This window comes from Equus quagga, chromosome 5, assembly GCF_021613505.1.
Source record: "Equus quagga isolate Etosha38 chromosome 5, UCLA_HA_Equagga_1.0, whole genome shotgun sequence".
In the NCBI taxonomy this organism is placed as follows: Eukaryota; Metazoa; Chordata; class Mammalia; order Perissodactyla; family Equidae; genus Equus; species Equus quagga.
Window position 1 is genome coordinate 117,917,174 of NC_060271.1, and position 27,545 is coordinate 117,944,718.

General features: G+C 39.8%; 2 protein-coding genes across 3 annotated transcripts in view; one reads left to right on the top strand and one right to left on the bottom strand.

Annotated features, from left to right (window-relative positions):
- HADHB (hydroxyacyl-CoA dehydrogenase trifunctional multienzyme complex subunit beta) overlaps positions 1-22,664 on the bottom strand; it is a 35,877-nt gene extending 13,213 nt beyond the window's left edge. Inside the window, exons 1-6 of one of the 2 annotated variants that reach the window (XM_046662529.1) lie at positions 22,527-22,664; positions 15,030-15,104; positions 14,876-14,920; positions 9,616-9,715; positions 4,954-4,998; positions 1,854-1,953 (exon numbers count right to left, since the gene is read on the bottom strand). In XM_046662529.1, the coding sequence (XP_046518485.1) occupies positions 1,854-1,953; positions 4,954-4,998; positions 9,616-9,715; positions 14,876-14,920; positions 15,030-15,096 (357 nt within the window). In that variant the 5' untranslated portion in view covers positions 15,097-15,104; positions 22,527-22,664. Of the gene's footprint in view, positions 1-1,853; positions 1,954-4,953; positions 4,999-9,615; positions 9,716-14,875; positions 14,921-15,029; positions 15,105-22,021; positions 22,042-22,526 lie in introns of those variants that run through there. The other variant, XM_046662531.1, reaches the window with a different exon arrangement.
- Positions 22,661-27,545, top strand: part of HADHA (hydroxyacyl-CoA dehydrogenase trifunctional multienzyme complex subunit alpha) — a 47,067-nt gene continuing 42,182 nt past the window's right edge. Inside the window, exon 1 of the mRNA XM_046662528.1 lies at positions 22,661-22,946. Within this exon, the coding sequence (XP_046518484.1) occupies positions 22,676-22,946 (271 nt within the window). The 5' untranslated portion in view covers positions 22,661-22,675. The remainder of the gene's footprint in view (positions 22,947-27,545) is intronic.

Here is a 27,545-nt window from a genome sequence, read left to right on the forward strand (position 1 = left end):
CTGAGAACTACACCCTGGCAACTGCACATCAGCCTCTCACCATAAACCACTCCAAACGAAGGGAGAGGCAAGACCACGAGGGCAGGGGAGGAGAGCTGCCCAGTGGGGCAAGTGTAAAAGGCACTCTGGTCGTCATGGCCGGATCCTCATGAGGTCCTTTCTAGCATGTGTTATACCCTTGGCCCCAGCTGACTCTCAAGAGTGAAAGAGCTTTGAATAGAAGTGGTTGCCGGTGAACTCTGTCCACATGCTTCTACTTAAAGTTTGTACAGCTCTCAAGGCAGGCTTAGGCTCTAGACAGTACACTAAGGAGAAAGGAGGAAGGTGAGTCTTAGTTAAGTTCAAGAGCAGGGAAATACACTGAGGCTCTTCAGGAAAGGTTGATGGGAGCTCAGCATCAGAGTTGATTTCATATTAGTTAAGATTTCATATTAACATTATTAATAAAGAGAACAGGTACTAAAGAAAATCTCTAGCTAGAAGTTACGTTAGCTTTTAGGTTACAATACAACTTTAGAGAGACATTCTTATAACATGTCCCTCAACTCAATCTTCCCCTGCAGCCACTGCAAAAACTGCCTGGTGGGCAATGCAACTGGTATTAGGAAGGGCAGGGAGAGGGGCTCTACCCCTGTCAGTCAATAGCTGAGATTTGCATAGGGATGTAAAAATTCCAGAAAAAAGTTTAGGGCAAAACACTATGGCTTTAGTGTTAGACTAGAACAGGAATACAGAGGAAATTGAAACAGGTTTAATTTTCGCTTTTTAAGTGCTCTTCTAGGAGTCACTTTGTTTTTTTTTCCGAATATAAAAGTTGAAAATGTATTATGAATGGCTTGATGTACTTAGACAGCTGTCACAGTCAACATATTTAGAAATGTGAAGGTCCAGGGAAAAACATAAAAATCAAGACGGGAAAATAACCTCTTCTTGTTCTTATTTCTTTCCTGCCCACCTTCCAACATACAGCTGATTTTTGTGGGCTTCAGTAATGTCAGGCCGTCAGTAGTTTTAACTTTCACTGACAGGTAAAAAGTGGGGCAGAACAAATACTTTCAGTCCTGCTCATTTTCCCCCCTCTTGGCTGACAGTGACGGACGTCATTGCCCTTACAACTATACTGAACACAGTAAGACGGCAAGCACAGACTAGAAATAAAGAAAATGCTTAGCACGCTGAAATGTGCTTTGGAGCCAACTTTATCCAAACAACACTTTCAAATTGAGACAAAGCCTAGAAGCTGTGTTTGGACTATTCATCATGAAATGCCTGTAGGATGTGTCACAGAAGTTTCAAGGCCTGTCATTATCTCGCTTACCCAATAAACACTACATGGAGCTATGCCAACTAGGGTAAAAGTAAACTCCTGGGAAATCGTTTAAAGAAAAACTGCCCTAAGTGTCATCCAGTCAAAGGCAACAAGTGAATAAGCAAGGCTACCTCCAACAAAAACCATGCTATGAAATAAGTTCTTTGCAAAATGTTGAAATTTTAAGTTAATTAGAAGCCAGAATGCCTAATATTACTAAAAGTCACATCAGCCACACTTTGCCCTAATCTCTATTTTCCTAACATAAGAGATAGATAAATCAACATTTCCCAAACCACCTGAAAGGACTGATTTGATTTATAGTATAAGTAAAAATATATACCAGTATAGAGTACATCATTTGATTTATAATTCTTTTAAATATTCAATAATGTTCATCATTCAAGTTGTAAAGTCACATTTTAAGTCAAACACAACCCTACTTAAGGGATTTTAATAGCTCCTGAAGAGTGAATTCTATTAGTTGAAATTCAAATCGATTCTCCTCTCAATCTCTAAACAACATAAAGTTTGTTTTACTGACCTCTCTGGCCACATTGCTTGTTTTCACTTCCTGTATAACTGTGCCAAAGATGATATAATCAACAACTTCCTTTGGAACACTGGTCCGATGTAACAAACCCCTGAGAGCAGAAGTCCAGAGGAAACAGACATTTCACACATCAAGGTAGTGCCATAGATAAGTACTTAAAACACTGTACTTCTTTAAAAAGGTTAACCTTGAATTTATAAGAGCAGAGACAGTATTTTTTCTTAATTCGACAAGCACATGGCACTTTATCAAAGAAGAAATGAACGGAAGAGTTAAAAAGCCAATATTTGATGCTCAATTGGCAATAAGAAGTTAGATAAGAAGAATAAAAAATAATTTGGCATAGGATAAAACGGGTAAGTAAACATAGTAATGTTAGTTGGAACCAAAGTTTTCAGTCAAAACAGAAGAGACAAATAAATCAAAGAGATGAAATAAAATTCCAAGTATGTTAGATTTAAATTTGCAATATCAATATAAATACATGATTTAAATAATACATACATTTTTCTAGTTCTGCCCACTGTTGGAGACTAGAGGCAATAACACTCCAGTAGGAATGAGCACATCCTGAACTCGGATGTGGTTTCTAGATGCCATTCCCCATTAAAGGAATCAGAGCTTGTTAAAAAATGACTGGGACCAGGTCTGAGGCAGGGAAAGTGCAAAGAGAACCTCACTGATCTTTTTGTGCCAACATTTAGAAAGCACTTAAAGACTAATGGGACCATATCAAAAACAGGAACATGGGTATACACATTTGTCAAAACTCATCACACTATACCCTTAAAATCTGTGCATTTTATCATATGCAAATTATACCTCAAAAAATAATAATACACTAGGAAACAAAGGGCACATAGGAGCCAACTTGAAGGAGCTCCCACAGATGAAATGTGGAATAATCTGAGCTTCAAAAGGAATAATGACTAAGCTTGGCTATAACACAATAAATAAATAAAAATCCCAAAGTCCCCATCATTAAAAAAAAAAGGAAAACTGATCCTTACAGGAAAATACCAGCTAATAAATGTAGGAGGAATAACAGAACTAGAAAATCAGAAATTTGTAATCTCAAATATAGCAAGTGATTCACGCAAAAGATTATCAATGAATGCGAAAACCATTTGGTGAAAATTGTAGGGGAACAAAATAGTCACATGGCGCTAAGACATCACTTTACACATTACTTGAAATTGCAAAGGGAAAAATGTACCTTTATAATCAAAAGATTTGGCAGTCTGAGCACCGTGACCAAGTGGTTACATTTAGCGTCACGCATCATGTGCCTCTTGATACGATGCAATAGCCATGTGCTTTACCCATGAAGCATTCTTACCAAAAAATGCTTCCCCTGACTCTAATCAGGACTCTAGCTCTAACTTCCAGTTTACAGGAATTTAATAGAGGAAAGTTAAATATTACCACGAGGAAACATCTAGACTATGGGACATTCTATAGGACAGCTGGCTTGGACTTCTCAAAAAGTCATTGTCATGAGGGGGTGGAGGGAGTAACAAAATGTTCTACATTAAAAGAAACTAAAGAGATATATCCATTTGTAATATGAACCTCTACTGGGTCCTGGTTTAGAAAAAAACTATTAGAAGAAAATATATTCTTGGAACCATTGAGGGAGATTTGACAATGAACTGAAGATTAGAAGTTATTATGGAATCATTGTTAGCATCTTAGCTATGGTAACAGTAGCATGGATAGCAGAGAAGCTCCTTATTCTTAGGAGATAAATGCTGAAGTTTTTAGGGCTGAAGTAGCAAGATGTCTGCAACTCAGTGACAAATGCTCCAAACTGTATAGATACAGCAAATACGGCAAAATGGTAGCAATTATTAAATCTAGGTGGAGGGTATTTAGGTGTTCACTCTATTATTTTTTCAATTTTATTGTACATTGGACTTTTTTAAAAATAAAAAGTTGAGGAAAAACTTCCAAATCTCTAGCCTGGGACCATAATCAAAAATAGCACCATTATCAGAAGTAAGAAACTAAGCTGGCTTTCGGGAAAAGATACTTTTTATTTTTGATACACTGAGCTTAGGCATCTAAGAAAATCAGTTAAATTTAGAGATTTGGGAGTCCTCTACATAAAAAATAAAGATTAAGTAGATGAGATTTTTCAGGAAAAACAGGTGTACAGAAAAATGCAAAGATCTAGGGATTGAAACTTGTAAAATACCTTTAAAAAAGAGAAAGAGGAAGCATTCCAGTTTTTTAAAAAGTAGAGAAGAGGGGCAGACCCTGTGGCCAAGTGGTTAAGTTCGCACACTCCGGTTTGGCGGCCCAGGGTTTCAACAGTTCAGATCCTGGGCGCAGACATGGCACCGCTCATCAAGCCATGCTGAGGCGGCATCCCACATGCCACAACTAGAAGGACCCGCAACTGAAAATACACAACTATGTCCCGGGGGGCTTTGGGGAGAAGAAGGAAAAATAAAAATCTTTAAAAAAAAAAGTAGAGAAGAATAAGTCAGGAGATGGAAGGAAAACCATAAAGGCATAATATTAAGAAGTCACAGGCAGACAGTTTCAAGTACAGCTGACAGTGCCAAGTGCCATAGAACACAGACACTGCGGCCTGAGCAAAGACTGGTACCTTAGTGACCTCAATGTCATTATGAAGAAAAGCTCCCGAAGTATAGTTACTGTGGAGCAATGGGAATGGGAACATTATGATGAGATTAAGGGGGATTAATGGACAGTGAGAAAAGAGCAGCAACCATTGCTTTCATTCATTTTTAAAGTCGTGCCAGAGTGGAAGAAACAGAACCAGACGGGCAGAAAGATCAATTGAAGAGTTTTTTCAAACTGTGAAAGACCTGTGGCTGGTTGAAGATACAAAGGCAAAGCATCAACAGAAAATGAATGAGATAATGCCTTCCATTCACCAGCTGCTTGAATTTGTGTAGCACATCCAGCTAAAAGGAAGAATAAATGAATCTTATAAAGGCTAGTATGTGTTTTTTCACCACATAAAAGTTAATATATCCTAGTTACGGAATTTAAATTAAAGATGATATTTCAAGCGCAAAAACTGGAGAAAAGTGCTTTTATTAAAACTGCATTTACTTACAAAAGTGCTGCTCTAGCCACATCATGTGGCATCAGGTCTTTATATCTGGGGAAAGAACATAAATAATTTAAACCATTAGCTGAGAGCTTTAATAAAAAACGTGTTTCATTCCATTTGAAATACCCAAACAGATCATCTAACATGCTGTTGCAAATGCACTTAATTTTACTATCTAAGGCAGTCCATCGTTTCAAACAAAGAAATTGTGTGACTTTGCTATTTGTCATCCTTAAAAATCCAGCAAGTCTTAACTCCTACTGTGCTGGCTAAGAATCTAACAAAAATGTTACCCAATATCTTACTGCTCAGCATGACATTTGTTAAATATTCTTTAAAACTAAATATTAAATATCCTAAATAAAATTAAATATTAAACATTATAAATATAAAAATTCTAAATAATACTAAATATTCCATATTCTTTAAGATTTTTAAAAAATATATTATTTATTTTGTGATGCCTAAAGGGACATGAGGGATGTACTTTTTAAGAAACTGTGTTTTGAAGTAATTTGAGATTTACAAAAGAAATGGAAGACAGAACAGCATTCTTGTACACACTTTACCCTACTTCCTCTAAAGTTAATATCCTTACATAGTCGTGATGCATTTGTCAAGATTAGGAAATTAACAGTGGCACAATGCTACCACTAAGCTACTAACTTTATCTGGATCTCGCCAGTTTTTCCACAAACACCCTTTTACTTTCCTGTTCCAGGATCTAACCCATGCATTTAGCTGTCATGCCTCCTTAGTTTCCTCCAATCTGTGCATTTTCTGTCTTTCCTTGTCTTTCATGACCTTGATACTTGAAGACTAGGGTTACGGATTTGGGGGAAGAATATCACAGAGGTAAAGTGTTCTTCCCATTGCTTCCTATCAGGGTGTACATGAGATCAACATGACTTATTACTGGTGATGTTAACTTGATCATTCGGTTGCAGTGGAATCTGCCAGTTTTCTCCACTATTTTCCCCTTTCTGTATTCAATTTATTCGAAGTGAGTCACTAGCCCAGCCCTCACTCAAGGAAAAAAGAATTAAGCTCCACTTCCCAGTGGAAGAAGTAACAAAGAATTTGTGGACACGTTAAAATCATCAAGTAATTAATAAATACTATGGAGGAGAGAGTTTGAGGCTATGTAAATATCTTGTTTATTCCTAACATTTCATACCCACTAATTTTAGCATTCATTTGCAGATCTTGCTTGCAGCAATTATTACTGTGGTGTTCTAACAGTGATTTATTTATTTTCCTCATTCCTTTTATATTTATTAATTGAAATTCTTCTGAAAGAAGATTTATCCTTTCTTTCTCATTTATTTAGTCAATCACTTATTTATATCAGATTGGACTTGTGGATATTTATTTTACTCTGGGTTATAATGTAATACTATTGTAATTTATTTTATTGATCAAATCGTTCCAGCTTTGGTCAGTCACTGCAGCTATATCAGATTGGTCTTGTGTCCTTGTGACATGTCTCCATTTTTCTTTTTTTTTTTTTAAGCACTTTACATTCTGGCACTACAAGATGCGTGGGTTTTTTTTCTTTTTTCTTTTCTTTTTTTTTTTGAGGAAGATTAGCCCTGAGCTAACTGCTGCCAATACTCCTCTTTTCACTGAGGAAGACTGGCCCTGAGCTAACGTCCATGCCCATCTTCCTCTACTTTATATGTGAGACGCCTACCACAGCATGGCCTGCCAAGTGGTGCCATGTCCGCACCCAGGATCCGAACCAGCGAACTCTGGGCCACTGAAGTGGAATGTGCACACTTAACCACGGCACCGCCAGGCCAGCCCCATCGTGTTGTATTTTCTTTGGCCCAGACCTAGTCATTCTTCTGGGGAGCACTGGTTCCTTGCATTGAAGGATGGTGTTTAGAAACCAAGATCTAGATGTGAATTCTATTTGCTTGTTTAAATGTCAAAAATAAATTCCCTTGGGGCTGGCCCAGTGGCACAGTGGCTAAGTTCACATGCTCTGATTGAGCAGCCCAGGGTTCGCAGGTTTGGATCCTGAGTACAGACTTGGCACTGCTTGTCAAGCCATGCTGTGGCGGTGTCCCACATAAAATAGAGGAAGACTGGCACAGATGTTAGCTCAGGGCCAATCTTTCTCACACACAAAAAACCAAAAACTAACTAACTAAATAAATTCCCTTTATTTTTAAGTCAGAGATTTTAACCACTGGATTGAGAAGAAGATTCATTCTTTAAGTTCCTGAAAATTAAAACTTAATAATCTAGGGGCTGGCCCGGCAGCACAGCGGTTAAGTTTGTACATTTCACTTCAGCGGCCTGGGGTTCACCGGTTCAGATCCCGGGTGTGGACATGGCACTGCTTGGCAGGCCATGCTGTGGTAGGCATCCCACATATAAAGTAGAGGAAGATGGGCAGAGATGTTAGCTCAGGGCCAGCCTTCCTCAGCAAAAAGAGGAGGATTTGTGGCAGATGTAGCTCAGGGCTAACCCTCCTCAAAAAAGAAAAAAAGACCTTAATAATCCAGAAATGCTTTTATTTCACTCTGAATCACAGAAGAATCATCAGTAGTTCTCCAAATCTTTCATAGGTAAAACCAGTTCTTTCAAATTTAGAACAGATTAATTTGGGAAAAAGTTGCGTGTCAATTTGAAAATGCCCAAGTCGTAACTTATTTATCATTTTATCATCTTTATTCTCACGCTCCTACATCCTTCTCTACCAGGATGACTGGAAGACTCCACGTTCCACTTCTGCAGTCTATTCTTAGCAGTGTTTCCAAGCGCCCTCTGCCTGTAAGAACCTGGTCTTCCAAACATCGCTCAAGTTGAAAGCAAAGTTTCTTCAAATTAAACAGAAAAAGATCTTTTTCCACCTAGAAAATGATCTTCAATTATAGAAGACTTATTTGCCACCTCAGTCATAACATCAATAATATGACTAAACTATTTGTCTTCTTTATAAATTCTTCCCTCTATATTATTTTTTAGTCACTTTTGTTCTTTATAGGAATATTGCCTTAAAATTTTTATTCTTTCTTCCCTGTTAACTATAACTTCTTACACTACTCAAAGTTTTCCTCTTCTCTGTACCAGTAAATTGCTCATGAACTTTGTCTTCTTTCTCAACTAGAATCCTGAGCTAAACTAAAACACAACAATGAACAACGATAAAAGGAACAAACCCCATACCAATGTGAATATCTCAAATCAAACTCCAGGAAAATACTAATTATCAAAGAAAATGTTTAAATAAATGATCTGATTGTGTGTACATTTTTAATAGTAAAACAGCTGAAATCAAACATCTACATAGTACACAAACAGCCCTTCCAAAAAAATGGTCTTCTTAGCCTAGAATGTTCTTCTGCGGATGGAACTTTCTTTTATTACCCTGCCGCTGCCGAGCACAAGGAGGACCCTATCTCTTCCCTTTCCTGCTGCTCAAGCTTCAGATTCTTATTCTTACTGCTGTTGTGTCGGCACAGGAAAGAGATCATAGAGTGAAACGTTGTTAAATGGGTTACTATGTTGAGAAAAGAGGACGAATGACACTTCACTACTTTCTTACAGCATTACCTCTGTAAGAAAATACTCTCTAAGTACTAAACCAGCTGTTGAAAAACAAACGTTTACTGTTTGTGTATGTATGTGTACACAAACACCCAGGCACACACGCAGGTGAGCATCTTCCACAAGCGATGCCACACTGCTCTGGGCCTTGCTTTTTATACTTAACGTATCTTCAAGACCTTTCCATATTAGTACATAAAAGGTTTCATTATTTGCGCAGATGCCTAAAAACATCCTCAGCATGTTTTTTAAGTTAGTGACTGCTTGTCCAAGATACAAACATCAAAACAATCTAAAAAGAATAGAACTAATGTTTCATTTAGTTTGAACCTAGTTACCAAAGTCCACTATCGGCTTTTGGACAGATTTGGCCTCACTTTGGGACAGAAAATGATTAGAAAAGGCTAAGGAGAACAGCAGTTTGGTTCTGGGGAGTTTTCCGGCTGGTCTACAATCATTCTGGTTCCATACACTTGGGGTTGTGCTAAGCCAGGGATCTGGACCAGCCCTGTCAAGTCCAATTCTGATAATTTCCAGAAGGCCAAAGCAGTGGATTACTGGCTCTTCAGAATGCCATGGGCCCACATCCTCACTATTCAAACTTCCAAGGAGGCAGAAACAATGTACTTATCTCCAAACAAGGAAAGGATATCTCTGTTGGAAGCAAGGCTATCTGGACCCACACCAGGTTTTCAAAATAGGTCTGGTTCAAGCTAGCACTACACTAGGCTCCTTCATGAGAAAGGATGAAAAACAAATTCTGCCGTATTATTTCACTGGTGGCTTGACTTATTCTGTATTAATTTCATGGAAATGCTACCCGTATATTGGTCCACTAACAATATATTACCTACTGGGTTACATTTACAAAGACCATTTTTGAAAGTGCCTTAAAATAAGGAATAAATAAACTATCAAGTGATGAATGTGTTAATTTACTTGATTGTGGTAACCATTTCACAATGTATGCAGATATTAAATTATCACTTTGCCCACCTTAAAAAAAAATCACACTGTATAACCTAAATATATACCATTTTTATTTGTCAATCGTACCTCAAAAGCTGGCACAGAAAGGAATGAATAACACAATCACATCATACTTACGAAGTGCCTGACAGTAAGAATGGAGTGCGCACACCATCCACCACCACCACGTTCCTTATGTTGGGTTTGGCTAAGGTCTTCTTTGATTTGGTCTGGGCAGCTTTAAGATAAAGTTCAAAGAACTACTGTTTAAAATATATGAAATCAGATGACTTTTTACATTTTCAATGATAGATATTCTAAAAAGAATTCTATCATTCAATGCCAAGTTGCACTTGCCAGTTAGCAAACCACTTCAATATTTTTAAAAAAAAAAAAAGCTAAGAAATTGACTACTATTTAAAAAGTTTCCAGATAATATTTAAGGTAAATAGAGATTATACCCAATGATGAGGGTATTTATACCATTAACAAAATTATTTTTATCAAGTATTTGAAAATGTATCACATTGAAAGCAACCAATTTGATACTTAAGTCTGCCCTTAATATTAGAAGTTCCAATAACTAATGTTATTCACTCTTCACATAACTTGATATTCTTGCCTTTCTATGTAGACATAAAAGCCATTTGGTTGATGATGATTGTTGTTCTACAAAAACCTAGACTGCTTCCTGATTCTGTTTGGCTTAATTTGCCTAGTTATTTTCTGACATCAAAAGAGCCACTTTCCTCTAATTTTTTTTTTTAATAATTTCTTTTTTTTTTTTTTAAGGATTGGCACCTGCGCTAACAACTGTTGCCAATCTTTTTTTTTTTTTTTTTTCTGCTTTATTTCCCAAACCCCCCTGGTACATAGTTGTATATCTTAGTTGCAGGTCCTTCTAGTTGTGGGATGTGGGACGCCACTTCAACGTGGCCTGACGAGCGGTCCCATGTCCGCGCCCAGGATCCGAACCCTGGGCCGCCGCAGCGGAGCGTGCGAACTTAACCACTCGGCCATGGAGCCGGCCCCTTTCCTCTAATTTTTTTAAAGAATAAAACAGGAATATAGGCTTGTGGAAAAAAAAAAAAAAGAAAAAGAAAAAGTAAACAATACTAAAATATGGAGAATAAAAACTCAAGTTCCCTCTTCATGCCTTCCCTTGTTACCTTATTTCCCTCCCAGAGATGGATACTACTAATTCGGTGTATATACTTTTTTTTAAAGATTGGCACCTCTGCTAACATCTACTGCCAATCTTCTTCTTTTTATTTTTTCCCTTCTTCTTCTTCCCAAAGCCCCCCAGTACATAGCTGTATATTCTAGTTGGAGGTCCTTCTGGTTGTGCTGTGTGGGATGCCGCCTCAGCATGGCCTGATGAGCGGTACTAGGTCTGCGCCCAGGATCCGAACCCGTGAAACCCCGGGCCGCCAAAGTGGAGTGCACAACTTAACCACTCGGCCCCGGGGCCGGCCCCTGGTGTATATACTTTTAAATCCTCTTTCTTTTTTTTTATTTTTTTAAAGATTTTATTTTTTCCTTTTTCTCTCCAAAGCCCCCAGTACATAGTTGTATATTCTTCGTTGTGGGTTCTTCTAGTTGTGGCATGTGGGACGCTGCCTCAGCGTGGTCTGATGAGCAGTGCCATGTCCGCGCCCAGGATTCGAACCAACGAAACACTGGGCCGCCTGCAGCGGAGCGCGCGAACTTAACCGCTCGGCCATGGGGCCAGCCCCATAAATCCTCTTTCTTTTAATGCATGTGCCTGCATACACTTGTGTGTTATGGATACTCTTTTGACTTAACACAACTCAAAGATCTTTCCAAGTTAGTATATCTAAATCCATCACATTCTTTTCTTGTTGTTAATGCTGGAATTCACCTTCTAGCATCACTCCTTCATTATCAGAGACAGAGAAAAATCCTAAATTGTTGGGAATAAAATTTTAACAATCACCTTACCACACTCACTAACATCATAGAGAACTATTTATGATAAATATCTACAACCAACTTGAAGGAAATAGTAGTCAAAGCTAAGAGTCAAGATAAAATGGGGTACAAAGACTCTCCTGGCAGCTCTAACAGAGATGTGTTGGTGAAGGAGATAAAGACAACATGGAGATAAGTGAGGAGACTGTGGCAAACCCAAGTATGCGGTGTTAAGGGCCGGGATAAGGGCAGTAGCAATGTGAATGGAAAGGAAGGGACCAATACAAGAGATTGCATAAAGGGAAACCAGGTATCCTAGTGATCAACCAGATATGGAAAGAAAGGGAAACAGGAAGCAGGATTATAAAGGAAGCTTAGAGACTAAGAAAACCTAGCTACTCTACACAGAGTAAGAACTGGTTTTGGAAGAAAGGTGACTTCATTTTTAAACAGGCAACTTTAAGGTGACAGAGAGACATCCAAGAGGACGCATTCATTTGACAGGAAGCTACAGATGCAAAACTAAGGCTCAGAAGAGAAGTGAAGTGTAGACAGGAGAGCCATGAGATATCTGAAGTTTAGAACACACAAGAAAAGCAGAGACCTATTTTGCAGCGCCTGTTCACCCACAGCCCCCTCTAAAGGGAGCTGCCCTGCTTACAGTCTCTGCCAAAGGGCTAGTCATAGATGCCATGTCCCTAAGCTTACAGCCAAAGGTGATTAAATTCAGGCTGGGAACTGGACCACCAAACGTCAATCCACCGAGTAGTCACCCAGGAACTCAGGTCATCTACCTACAAGTGATAAGCTGTGCCAGTCTTAGGAATCTAAGCATAGAAGCCTGGAAGAAACGCCAATAAGCTGAAGCTGAAAGTATGTCATGAGGAGGAACCAGGGTGATGGTAAACTGAAGTCATTTGTAGAGTTATGGGGCAGCAAAAACCCTGAGTAAGCAAAGAAGCTAGCAAGAAGAGTGAAGAAGGATACAAAGAGAAGCAGAAAGGCCAGGAAAATGACCCACCACATGGTGCACAAGAGAGAAAAGTAGCTGGCCCCTGGGGCTGCTTAGTTCCTAACATCTTCCCAGTTGTACATATGAACCCTCTTATCCTTGAGTGGCTAAGTAGTGTTACAATAAAGACACTTGGCTTTGTGATTTCCCCCCATTTGGAGGGCAGAGAGATGTGTGCATATATAGACAGATGTAAATATAGAGAGAGAGAGAGAGATAGAGTCATTGAATCATCAAAATTTCCATCTGACACGTACATTTCCAGTCCATCTGATGACTGAAAACATCAATAAATCCTGCATCCCTCTATTCATATTCCTTCATCCTAACAGCTCTGTTAAGCAAGGATAGTCACATGAGCTTCAAGAGGAATTAGTTATAAAATTACCGCAACCTAAAACCTGTTCAGCACAGGCACATGCCCGCTTCCTCCCCTCAAATCAGCTGGTCACATTCCTCTGTCTTATTACGAGCCTTCCTGCACCACTATCCTCAGTGTTAACACAAATCACTTGTAGGACAGTGCAGGGCTACTAACAGGCTTAAGTCTCACAAGGGCTTACAATACACGTGGGGAGATAGAAACATACAAAAACAGTTAAAGAGCAGCATAAAGAACACTCTAAATGCCAGATAAATTCTTTCCCTTTGTTGGTATTCAGGATGACCTTCCCCCAGTTGGCAAGAATCAGGCCTATTTGTCTAACTGCAAACCATGGGCCTGGGTAAACATCAGAATTAGGGAAAAGGTGAAATGAGATAAAAGGACTAATTCTTTGTGAGGCTAATAGAAATCTATATTCTAGTTAGAATTTAGAGGCCACAGGAAATATATTTGTTATATAACAACATGAAATTTCTCTAGTTTGATTAGGCAACAGACCTCTGAGAATATACTATATGTAAAACAGCATAACAATATCGTCTTGCACTTTTGTTGAGTTTACTGTTGTCAAAGTGCTTCAGGATACCTTCATAACTATTTGAGGTTAACAAGACCAGAATTATTATTCTTTTTTAGACAAAGAAACTAAAGCACAGGAAAGAAAAGTGACCAGTTCAAGGCAACACCATCCAGAAAGAGATAGAAGTGGAATGAAGTAGAGGTCTTCTGCATCCTGGTAAGATGCTTTTTCTATTAAGTTATTATCCAAGTAGAAATATCATAATAAAACCAAAATCAGAAGTCATAGGTCAATAAAGGACCCGGGCAAGGAGAATAATGGTACAAAATTGTCAGAATTGTTTTTAGCACCGGCCAGTGAAGATACCTATGACAAATAAAAATGGCAAGCAATAGGATATATAGGAGTATATGAGGAAGCCATTTGGTATAAACCTAATTCGGCCTGACTTCTTTTTTTTCCTCCAAAAGGGCCTGACTGGCTATTGAGCACGCATTGCATATCTGCTTAGACATTTCCTATGGCCAGCACAAAGGCCCTTGAGATAAAGATGCAACTTCCCCCCCCACCCCCGACATTAGCAGTTTTCCTTAGGCTAGGAACTGATTGCTGCACTCACCTCCCAGCTCACCTGTGACCACCCAGCTGGAGACAACAGACTGCCACCCTGCTGTGTTCACCAAGACAGAAGACCTACCTGCTATTTCCATCAATTGCTGTGCCGACAGAGTAGTCTCTCGCGACTATTGTAAAAGGGACATTCCAATCATATGTGAAACATCCTCTTTGAGGGTATATAATGACCCTGTATACCCCCCCACCTCTTTGGAGTGCTCTGTTCCTTTGTGGAAAGACTCTCCCGGGTTATAATCCTCAGATTTAAGCTCAGAATAAACTCACCCAAATTTTCATTTATAGATTGGATATGGATTATTTTCGTTGACACCTACCTACAGCAGGTCCTACAAAACAATGTATTCAACAGTGAAGAAGTCTAATTCATTGGGTTTACTAAGGGTCTAAATGACCATATAAAATCAACATGCTTCCTTACTCTTCCATTTCATATTGACTAAACAATCTTCTTTATTAACTAGTTCCCCAGTCACCCCTATTTCAGAAATAGGTCTTCTTGTATATGGGATAAGAAGATAGTCATTAACAGAGAAGCCTGTCACTAATTAGCAATTTAAAAAGTTAACTTTTGGCTCCATAAGTCTCAAGAGTGTTTGTAAGCAAATCATCTCCAAGACTGACAGCCAGTGGGTGAATAAACAGACCAGCAAAGTTCATGGAACCTTCATGACTCCACCAGGTTCCAAATCCCAGAAAGCAGCCTCCTACCAACAGCCTCCAGCCCAGCCCTACACACCCTACACTATGTAACATCATTATCAATTGGCTCTATATTGTTTCAATTTGAAGGCAACATGTTCACGCTGCTCACAAAAAGGGGAGAACTAGTAAATTAGTTTGGAATTTATTCAGAATTCACAAATCTAGACTCTAACATTTAAATCAGAAATGTTTATTTTACAAATTACTGTACCTGGGGTAGCTCGTAGCTGGGCGGAACAGCTCAGAGGTCTTACAGCTGGAAGACAAAATAAAATGTTTACAAAAAGCAATACAATTCAATGGCCGTGTAAGATGCTTATAAACCCAAATCTAATCTTAAAACGGAAAGAACAAATTAAACTTACAAAATCTGAGGGCCCATTTTGATGTACTGGGAAGATTTTTAAAAGTGTAAGTCAAGATGGAAGTCATTCTGAAATCTAGAAAGAGAAGAACAAAAATACATCCTGGGTTATTTGAACAATTCGTAGCTTACAGTGTAGTCTATGATCTCTGATAACCTCATCCATGGCTACTACAAAATACTGTAAAATTTAATCTATTACCAACTATCCTTCCTCTAATAATAATATTAATATAGCTACGTTGACATAGCTTTCATAGCGTGCAAACCACTATTCTAAGGACTAACTCATCTATTCCTCACAACGACCTGTGGAGTAGGCATAATTATTACACCCTTTGTCAGAGATGAGAAAACCGAGGCACAGACGGTTTGAGTCACCTGCTCAAAGACCCACAGCTAGTAAGAGGCAGAGCTGGGATTTGAAGCCAGGCAGTCTAGCCCCCGAGTCTGTGCTCTTCTCTAGGGCCAAAGGAGTAGAGAGACTGCTGGACGTGGTCATGAAGCCACCAATTAATATCCTGATTTTGTATTTGGAGGGAATATACACTAAAGTGTTCAGGGATGGCGAGGTACCATGTCAGCAACTTACTCTCAACTGCTATAAGAAAAAAATTTCATAGACTACACTTACTGCTTTTTATAAGCTGGATATTACTTCAACAAAATAAAAACTTGAAAAATATTAAAACCCTATATGTTAAAAAAATACTTATAATATATTAACTACTTTCCCTCTCAAACGGCTAAACTCCTAAAAATGTGTTCCTACAAATCAGTAAGAAGAAAATGAGCAAAGGTTATGAACAGATTGTTCACAGAAACAGAAATACAAGTGACTCTTAGATATGTGAAAAGATGTTTAATCTCACTCATAAGAGAAAAGCAAATGAAAACCACACAGAGATACAATTTTTGACCTGTCAAATTGGCAGACTCAAAGGTTTGATATATATTGTGTAGGTAAGAGCATGCACATACAGGCACTCTCATATACTGCTGCTGAGTGTAAATGGCGCAGTGTTTATAGAGCGCAATTTGGCAATTAGCTATCAAAATTGTGACCACACCTAACTTTTCATCCAGCAATTCCACTTCCACGAATTTACTTTGTGGATGGTACTTACACATTTGTCACTGTAACAAAAAAGATTACAACAACCAATAAATAGTGAATTTATTAAATAAATCATGCTGCAACCACCCAATGAAATATTATATAGCCATAAAAAATAAAGAAATGATTATGTACCAATATGGAGCCATTTCTAAACTGTATTAAGTGAAAAAACAAGGTGCAAAATAGTGCATACAGCTGTCAAAAAGAGGAAAAATAATATATACATTTTCTGGAATCTGTATAAAATATCTCTGGAAGTAGAAATAAGCTGTTAAAAACTGTTGGCTAGAAGGAAGGAAATTGAATAACTAGGGTACAGGGTGTAAGGAAGACGTCATTATACAAATTTTATAATTTCTCAATTTTGAAACACGTTTTAACTTTAAAAAAAAAAAGATAAGAGGGCCAGCCCCATGGCCCAGTGGTTAGGTTCACGTGCTCCACTTCGGCAGCCCAGGGTTTCGCTGGTTCGGATCCTGGGCTCGGACATGGTGCCGTTCATCAAGCCATGCTGAGGCGGCGTCCCACATGCCACAACTGGAAGGACCCACAACTAAGGTATACAACTATGTACTGGGGGTATCTGGGGCGAGGGAGCAGAAAGAAAAAAAACAGAAGAAGACTGGCAACAGTTGTTAGCTCAGGTGCCGATCTTTAAAAAAAAAAAAAAAGATAAGAATAAACTGGCAAGATTTGCCTATAAAGGCTATGGTAGCCAGCCTCCTAGATGGCCTCCAATAATCTCCACCTCTTGGCATTCATACACTTGTATTTGTATAATCGGTTCCCATTGTACCACAGTTGGTCAGTGTAAACAAAAGAATCCTTCAGATGTGATAAGTACTTCTGAGACTAGGCTATAAGAGATTCTGCAGCTTCTGCCTTGGTCTCTCTCTCAGATCACTCAGTCTAGGGGAAGGCAGTGGGCACATCTCAAGGAGCCCTATGAAGAGGACCACGTGTCGAGGAACTGACGCCTCCTGCCAAGAGCCATGTGAATGAGTCTGGAAGGAGATCCTTGAGCTCAGGCAACCTTTCATGACAACAGCCCTGGCCAACATTCCAACCAAAACCTCATGAGAAACTCTAAGTTAGAACAACTCAGCTAATTTGCCCCTAAATTCCACACCCTTAGAAACTATACGAGATAAATATTTATTGTTTTTTGCTGCTAAATTTTGGGGTAAGTTTTTACACAAATACAACAGATAATATAAAAGCCTTGTTTAATTTCTCCTGGATCTTTATAGACTAAAAAGAAGATGACCTATGGTTTTGAAAAAGAAAAGAAAATCACATTTTCCCAATATGTGGATTGGAAGGAGATGGAGGAATCTATGCTCTAGGCTCACCAGCATAGGGATATCCAAGGGATTCTGGCTAGGGAGACAAAAAGCAGCCCGTGAGATGGGCACCACTATTTCCAGAAGCCACATATGATGCGGCATGAGTCCCTTAAGTAAAATTCACCTTGAAATAAAATTTATGAAAATAGTCAAGAAAATACTGATGAAGAAAGAGGGGGAGCTTGCTCTAATAGATATCAAAACTTTCCATAAAGCACCAATCATTAAGCAGTAGCCAGCCCTGAGCCTAGTGGTTATGACTCGTTGCTCTCACCACCTTGGCCCAGGTTCTTTTCCCAGTCAGGAAACCACACCACCGTCTATCCATTGTCCTACTGTGGCAGCTGCATGTTGCTGTCATGCTGAAAGCTATGTTATCAGTATTTCAAATACCAGCAGGGTCACCCATGGTGGACAGATTTCAGGAGAGCTTCCAGAGTAAGACAGACTAGGAAGGATGTGGCCAGCCATTTCCAAAAAAACTGGCCATGAAAACCCTGTGAATGGCAGCAGAGCATTGTCTAATATAGCACCGGAAGTTGAAAGGATGGTGCAAAAAGACCGGGAAGGGTTCTGCTCTGCTGTACACAGGGTTGCTAAGAACTGGAATCAGAATCTGCTAGAGGGCACTAACAACAAATTAAGCAGTGCAATTCTGGCACAGAAATAAAAGAAACTAGTCAACAGAACAGGAAAGTAACTTCAGAAGCATACTCATGTATGAGAATTTAGTAACAGCAGTAATACTATTAATACTAAATAACACTAGTAATAATAAAGATAACATTTCAAATAAGTGAGAGAAAGATGAATTATGGCTAACTATTCAGAAAAAAATTTAGGTTCATTGCTCATACCATAAGTACAAATAAACTCCAGATGAATTAATCTAAAAATATATATGTACATTTTTTTTAAAGGTTTTTTGACTTTTTTTTTAAAGATTTTTTTATTTTTTCCTTTTTCTCCCCAAAGCCCCCCAGTACATAGTTGTATATTCTTCGTTGTGGATCCTTCTAGTTGTGGCATGTGGGAGGCTGCCTCAGCATGGTCTGATGAGCAGTGCCATGTCCGTGCCCAGGATTCGAACTAACAAAACACTGGGCCGCCTGCAGCGGAGCGCACGAACTTAACCACTCGGCCACGGGGCCAGCCCCTGTATGTTTTTTTTTTGAGGAAGATCAGCCCTGAGCTAACATCTGCTGCCAATCCTCCTCTTTTGCCAAGGAAGACCGGCCCTGAGCTAACATCCATGCCCATCTTCCTTTACTTTATATGTGGGACACCTACCACAGCACGGCCTGCCAAGTGGTGCCATGTCTGCACCCTGGATCTGAACTGGTGAACCCTGGGCTGCCGAAGTGGAACGTGTGCACTTAACCGCTCTACCACTGGGCCAGCCCCCAATTTTTTAACTGTAAACATACTAGAAGATATCAGAAAACATTTTTATAATCTCAGATAGGAAAAGGCTTCCAACATATGGCACAAAATCCAGAGGCCATAATGGAAAAGACCTAATAGACCTGATTACATAAACATTTATAATATCTACACAGCAAAAGATACTAAAGTTAAATGGCAAACAACCGATTCAGAGAAAATATATGTAATACGTAAAACAGACAAAGGATTAATACCCATAATCTATAAAGAACTACAAATTCTAGGAGAGAGAGAAACCATCTATAATGGAATCTGTGGTTTCCATCCCAATATCCATTTCACCTCGTTATGTAGTTGCCATATGTGGTTTACACAGGACTGAATCCAGCTCACCTCCAGGGTTTAAACCGGTCAGAACAATCTCATTCTCTCTGCCATTCGTTAGCTCAGGGAACAAGACCTAAAGCAATCATGCATGGTATTGCCTCAACCCCTGGTATGGATTGAGGGAGGGTCTAGTCAGTCTGACATTTAAGTCTTCTGCCTGGAATTCTGAAACAAATTTTTCCTTCTGAGGTTTGGCACAGCAACAGCAGTTTGCAAAGATGAAAAAACCTACCATAAGGATAAAGCTGACCCCAAAAGAGGACAGAGCCGAGAATTTCAGAAAAATAAAGGAGAGCCCTGATTGAATCGTATCTGAACCCTATCCTCCAGCTGTGCTTTTCAGCTCTCAGTCAATAAATCCCCTTTAATAAACCAATTTGAGTTGAATTTTGTTATTTGCAACTGAAAGGCTCCCTCCCCTGATACATAATGAGCAAATGAGCAATTCATAGAAGAAATTAAAATGTCAAATAATCAAAATTTTAAACGTTGAACCTCACTAATAATTTTTTTAATTAAAACAAGGCATCATTTTGGGGTTATCAGATTGGCAAAAATTAAAAATACAGCTAATACATAATTCTACCAAGAATGGATCTAACTAAACAGGCACTTTCATATACAGTTGATAGAAGTGTAAACTGTTAAGGCCGTTTTGGAAGGCAATTTTTAGTTATCTATCAAAATCTGCACTATGATTATGCTAAACGAAATAAGCCAGACAGAGAAAGAACAATACCTTATGATTTCACTTATATGTGGAATCTAAAAAAACAAAACAGAAACACACTCATAATACAAAGAACAAATCAGTGGTTGCTACAATGGAGGGGGATGGGGGATGGGTGGAAGAGGTGAAGGAGATTAAGAGGTACAAACTTCCGGTCATAAAATAAACATCACGAGGACGTAATGTACAGCATAGGGAGTACAGTCAACAATACTGTAATAACTTTGTATGATGACAGATGATTACTAGTTTTATGAGGGTGATCATTTTGTAATGCAAATAAATGTTGAGTCACTATGTTGTACACCTGAAAATAATATAATATTGTATGTCAACTATACTCCAATAAATTTAATTCACCACATTTACAAAAAAAAAAAAATCTGCACTATGAATTTATGAGCCCAATAATTCCTCTTATTGGTCTTCAACCTGTAGAAATATTCAAGATGTGTGTGTAGCATACATAGATCTCTAGCCCAGAGAAATACTCAAGATGTCCACTGTAGCATTGCTTACATTTGTGGAAAACTGGAACTAACCTAAATCAATAGGAAATAGTTAAATAAATTATAGTACAAACATACCATGAAATACTGTTCAGCAGTTTGGGGGGAAAAAAAGAAACAATGATACACATGCATATACTGACATGGAAAGATGTCTACAATATATATTAAATGAAAAAGCAAGTCGCAGAACAATATATACAGTAAGACTCCATTTTATGACAGAAAGAAAAGAAAGTCCATAAAGCTATGAGACTATATGTGGAAGGGATAATGAGAGATTTTCATTTTGTACTCTTTTGTCTTCTTAAATTATTTTTTATAAGAGCATTTCATTTTTTATCTACAGTATAATTCTAGTTTTCTTTAAAATTGACCTAAATGGTTTTATATAGATATACAAAAATATACAAATGCATAAAAAATGTCCAGAAAAATACACAGCAAATGTTAACAGTAGTTATCTCTGGGTGGTGGAATTATAGGTGTATTTATTTTCTTTAGACTTTTCATAGTTTCTGAAAAAAATTACACAGAATATATATTCCTTCAACAACTAATAAAAAGTAGAGAGAGATTTCAAAAGAAAGAGGGACTAAGCAATCAACTCTGGGAGGGTTGACCTTTACTGTCATTTTCTCTAAGCTTTAGGAAATAGACATTCTGACTCAAGTATTTAAGAGTAAGGAAATTCTAGGGTAGGGAAGGCTTGAGTAGGGTGTGGAACTATGGGAAGATGCATGAAGTTGCAGGCATCTGGGAACAAAGGAAAGGAGAAGGGGTTAGGCAAGCAATGAAAGCAGAATGGAGTGGCTCTTCCAGCTCATTATTACATTATCATTAAGACACAACGTAATGGGTAAAAGCTGACTCTAAAGCCTGACTGTTTAAATCCAAATCATGGCTCCACCCTAGCTGTGTGACCTTAAAGAAGTTACTTAACCTGTCTTTGTTTTAGGAGTAAGATATAGATAATTCACCTGTAAGGTGAATTTGTTAGATATATATAATTCGAGTACCTACCTCATAAGGTTGTTGTGAGGAATAACTACATTAATATATGTAAGCACTTAGAACATGCCTGATACAAAGTAAGGGTCATACATGTGTTTGCTATTAATACTAGTGAGTGGTGGGATAAATGCACTTAGTCTCCCTGTATGTAAGAGCCAATGTGGTAAGCAGACAGATTTCTATCTGAATCCTGGCTCTGCCACCTACCAGAAAACTTACATGAACTCTCTGAGCCTCTCAAATTTCATCTAGAAAATGCAAATAATAATTTTGGGATCGTTGAGGATTATCGAGATGGCGTGAAAGTGTTTAGGGAGCGCTCAACGCTACTTCCTTTTGAAACCAAACACCTCCAGTCCATCTTTCCAGCACAAAAACAGCCATCAAGCAAAGCAGAGCTCTTGACTGTAAGTTAGTAGACGTAGGCTCTAGTCCTATTTCTACCACCTGTGGCCAAGGGAAAAATCTCTCACTCTGATTCATGGGCTTCACTTTCCTCACCGATAAAGTGAAGGGGATGAATGACCAGGTGATCGCCAGGTCCCTCCTGGCTTAGAAAATCCTCTGGAACACCGGATCTGCAAGCAGGATGAAGTCTCAGCTCCTCCCACACTCGAGCCCCGAAAGTCACATGACCGAGTCCCACCCTTAGCAGCAGGAATGGGGTAAAGCCGTGGGTCCGTTCTGAATCTCTATAGCCGCTGACCTGGCTATAGGCAAGCCAGTGTGTTACTGCAACACGGCCCAGCGCTTTATGCCCCCCCCCCCCCAACACACACACAAGCAAACAGCTCGTTAACTTGAGGCGACAAAAGCTAGTTCAATGACTGCCCTGATTGCACTGCTGTTGTGGACCTCGTCCGAGGAGCTTCCTTCGCTCCCTCCACCTCGACTGCTCTAAGCAGGGCAGGCGGCCGCGGGCACCAGCGCAGGCGGTGGGAAAGGAAGTGCGCATGTCGCCGAGGGTAAGGGCCAGGCCGAAAGCCGAGCGCACGCACCATCTCACCTTAGTGTCTGCTCAGGCTCCCGCTGCGGACCCAAGTGACAGAAGTCAGCAGAAACAAGGAGCGGGTCCTGCCTCGAAAGGACCCCTGACGCCCGCCCGCGGACTCCGCGGGTTGCCCACTGGCCGCCTGACTGGAAAACCGCTCCTGGATGGGCCAGCTGCCCGCGGAGTGGGTCCTTTCCGCCCTATTAGCGGAAGCGAAGGGAGGAGTTAAGGGACCGGCGACAACTTGGCGTCAGGGTTTTAGTCAGGCAGTACGGCGGGCGCCTGGTCAGGGCCGGGCTGCGGGAAGAAAAGTCCTCCGATCGGCCACGCCCATTCGAAGCGCTGTCCAGTTTCGTCCCGTTCAGTTTAAGATGGCTTCGCGAGCTATTGGCAGCTTCAGGCGCTTCCCTGCGTCCAAGACGCTCCGCTGCCCAGGTGAGGCGTTGCTGAGGCCGCCCTGGAGCCCCGGGTGCAGCTCCAGCGGAGACGAGGGCAGCCGCGGAACCGCGTCTCCTGCCGGGATGGGGGGAGGGATGCTGCCCTGGGGCCCGGTCTCCTCTGTCCTTGCACGGGCACTGACACTTCCTCTCTCACGACTCCGAGTCCTGCAGCGATTTAAGCTCCAAAACCCGTAACGTTTCTGAGTCCGGTCCAACCCGTGTGGCTTTTTCCGCGGGTCTCCCGGTCGCACTTCCTGGGCTCACGTCCCTCGTATTTTCTTGATTGATGGTCTTGGAACTGTCCCCACTAGATCGGGAGTTCAAGGAGGACTGGGGCAGTCCAGTCGGTCACATGTTTGTGGCTCCCAGCACCTTGCCCGTAACAAAAGCTAGCTTAGAAGTTTCTTGGATGAAACTAAGCAGCCTTGCAAATTACTGCCGCTCCCTGCTCCTTTCTCTCAGAACCATCTTTATACCTATTGCCGCTTTTCGGTAGGGAGCTCAACGCGTGCGATTCCCATAACCCAGCGTAGATGTAAAGTATGTTGAATTTCAAGGGAAGCTTCTGCAACTTACTAGAAAAAAACATTTTTAAAAATATGCAAATACCTCTATCTTAAACAATAAGATGTTAGGTAATTTTAAGAACTATTTCTAATCCTGTTTCTGACGATATCCGGTTGGCTTGCATTAGTTGTATTCTTTTTCTCTTCGAACTGGCAGTGAAAGGGTTAAAGTGGGTGATTGTGGAAAAGCGAGCATTTTCTTCCCATCTCAAATCTGTAAGGTGAAATGTGACTAACTTTTTATTGCATGTTGTACTTAATACTGGTTATTTAATTAGAAATTTAATTTGTAATATGGCCTTCTGCTCCTGGACCACGGGGGTAGTATGCTGTCTTTAGATCGATAACTGGAGTCTCCCTTTACTGTAAGGTAATAATTTTGGATGATTGAGTCTTTTTCTGCTTTCTTATTTCGATGGCTGTTTTTAGTTTCCACAGGACTGCTGTGTGTGTGTGTGTGTGTGTGTGTGTGTGTGTGTACCAGTCATATTACAAAAATCGAAATGTTGTGAAGATTGGGGGAAGGGATTAAGAAAAAAGAATCACACATCCTCTTACTACTCACACATACCTCTTGTTAGCATTTGGTCATATTACCTTATAATTTTGTTTTGTTTTCTATTTTCCATATTTTTGGTTTAACGCTTTTTAAAAAATCAAATGTGTATTTTTTAACTTGCCCCTGCATTGGTTTTAAGGTACTTCTTATGGGTTAGCAGCTGGTCTAACATTGACCTGTAGTCAGGACATGTGGTTTCTAGTCACTAATTAGCTATGTGACTTTGGAGAAATACCTTAATCTAACTGAGCTTTATTTCCTCATCTGTAAAAGGAATGATTGAGACTATGGATTTTCTTTGACATGAGAAATAGCATGACAGAGCAAGTAAAAGCATTAAATTTGGAGTCCTACTTCTGGGTTTGAATCTGGCTCTGCCTTTTACCCTCTGGTGACCGTGGGCAATTAATTTCTGTGTCTATTTTCTCATTTGTGAAATGGGGAATATTGAGAAAAGTTGTTGATTGTTACAACCAAAATTAACATTTTCTTGTTTGAAATTTGTGTCAGCATAATCCAACTCTCTCCATCCCTGTGGTCTTAGGTTTTATAGGTATCTTCTTGAGTTAAATTATTAAAATGTTTTATAAAGTAGGACAAAGGTTTCTGTCTCTTGCTGGCACAGGAGATATAGGCTAAAGTTCACCCAGCTGCTTAAAGTAAGCTGTCCTAACTAGGTAGAAGGTAAGGCTAGATTCCAAAAGGAAAGCCACCGTGTACTCCAACTTGATTTCGTTGTCTGTGGTTTGGAATTCTTTTCCAGATGTGTGTGTCCGTTTACTGATTTCATCTTTGTTTTTTGTCTCTATTGAGTTAGAGGAGGTTTTCTGTTTGTCTATATGGGGGGGCGAGTGGTAAGGTAGGTAAATGGGTAAGAGTTTAAAATGGCTTGAACTCTAAGCTAATGAGCACCAACTTGTTATCTCAAATGTTTGATCTTTAAAATTGCAACCCTTGCTCACGGCTCATCTCCTGCTCTATTTTCTTTTTTGCTTAGGCACTTACCGTCCAACATGCTTATTTACAGGTTTATGTTTCTTGATTTTTTTCTCCCTTTCCACCCCATCCCTCCCACCCTGCATTCCCAGTCAGTCCATTTCCACTCTAACCCACTTTACCCTGTTCTAGCTAGAACTGACTATTCCCTGGTTCCCCTGCCACTGGAATTTCTACTTTACAGGCAGATTTCTTTTTCTCCCAGGACTATTTTCACGTCTTCATTTATCTCTACTGAGTAGGAACTGATTTTTTCCGGATAATCGTATCCCCTGCTGCCAACCGAATATAAGCTCCACAATGAGAGGGATTTTTGTCTTCATTCACTCCGCATGCCCAGAACAGTGCATGGCCTATAGTAGGCCACAATAAATATTTTTTCTTGAGTGAATGACTGTGAGATGATGTTTGAAGAGATTATAGTTTAGTTGGGGGAAACAACTGCTACAGATGCAGTGAGTAGAGAACAAAATAGTAGATAATAAAGATCAAAGTTGGGGCAGGGAAGGGAAAAATCGTTGTAGATGGAATCTCAAAATAAGACTTTGTGGAAAAGGTTGGAACCATGATACAAATAGAGAGAAGGAAGAGTGATAAATGCTAATGATACAGATTTCAAATGATGGAAAAGCAAAGAAGGGGAGTATATCCTTAGTGAAGTAGAAGCACTGGGGATTGAGGAGGTGGCTGGCTTCTATCTTTGTTTTGGTGTGGCAGTTTGACTTAGAAGTGCTTTCACCTGTAATCGTTACATCGCTTTTATTTCTGTCTTTATAAGAATACTGAAATGCACCAAGAGACTTATGCATGGTCTTACCGCCAGTAAACTATAAACTTGATGGTTGAAGCCAAGTCTTTTGGCTCTCAGGTCCTTTGTCTCTGCACTAAGAGGGCTGAGTTGGATTGCTTAAAGAAAACATGAAAACAGAGCCAGAGATCACCTCACTCTGGTTCTGGTGCCACCTACACAGTTTTCTCTCTCTTTTTTTTTTTTTAAATAATGTGTTGCTTTGCCTTAAAAATATGTTGTTTTGCCAATATAAAGGTGCTACATTCTGTGCCTTCTTTTCCCCTCCCTTAAAGAACTGCAGGAGAGAGAGAGAGGAAGCAAGAGCCTTGGCTGCTGTTGGTGGTCCTCTCCTAAGCCACTCCACCGTCAGTGGGTTCTCTAAGTCAGTGGTTCCCGCATGCCCATTAGTTTGCTCTCTACTTACCTTTTAAAAAAATACAGATTCTGAGGCTCAGCTCCCTGAAATTCTGATTCTGTGGTTCTAGGTTCTCTTTCGCCCAGGAATTCCTGAGTGTATTTGAGCCTCCCCATCTCTTTTTAGTGCCCAACGTAGTTCTGCTGGAATCACTTCTCAGTACTGCTATGGGAATCCCAGTCCAGCTGGATATGTTGGATAGTCTCTTGGTCCTGCTTTGGCCATGTGTAATAGTTCCCCACTCCCGAAGGGTCTCTGCCTCCTGGTCAAATATGGGCCATTCTCAACTTGGGACTAGGTATGGTTCTAAGGTTTGTTTCTAAATCATGTAGAAAGTATTTTTGGTAGAGTTGATGTTTAAAATTGGGTTTAGATTACCACCATGACATAAAATGCCCGAAATGGGGGCCGGCCCAGTGGCGCAGCAGTTAAGTTTACACGTTCTGCTTCTCGGCAGCCCGGGGTTCGCCCCTTCAGATCCCGGGTGCAGATAATGCACTGCTTGGCGAAAGCCATGCTGTGGTAGGCGTCCCACGTATAAAGTAGAGGAAGATGGGCAAGAATGTTAGCTCAGGGCCAGTCTTCCTCAACAAAAAGAGCAGGATTGGCTGATGTTAGCTCAGGGCTAATCTTCCTCAAAAAAAAAAAAAAATGACCGAAATGGTTTGATTTTTTTTTAAATTTTTTATTAAGATTATGATAGTTTACAACCTTGTGAAATTTCACTTGTACATTATTGTTAGTCATGTTGTAGGTGCACCACTTCACCCTTTGTGCCCTCACCCCACCCCCCCTTTCCCCTGGTAATCACCAATCAATTCTCTTTGTCTATATGTTTAACTTCCACCTATGAGTGGAGTCGTACAGAGTTCATCTTTCTTTATCTGGCTTATTTCACTTAACATAATACCCTCAAGGTCCATCCATGTTGTTGTGAATGGGACAATTTTATCCTTTTTTATGGCTGAGTAGTATTCCATTGTATATATACACCATATCTTCTTTATCCAATCATCAGTTGCTGGGCACTTAGGTTGCTTCCACGTCTTGGCTATTGTAAATAATGCTGCGATGAACATAGGGGTGCATGGGACTTTCGGAATTGCTGATTTCAAGTTCTTTGGATAGCTACCCAGTAGTGGAATGGCTGGGTCATATGGTATTTCTATTTTTAATTTTTTGAGAAATCTCCGTACTGTTTTCTATAGTGGCTGCACCAGTTTGCATTCCCACCAACAGTGTATGAGAGTTCCTTTTTCTCCACAACC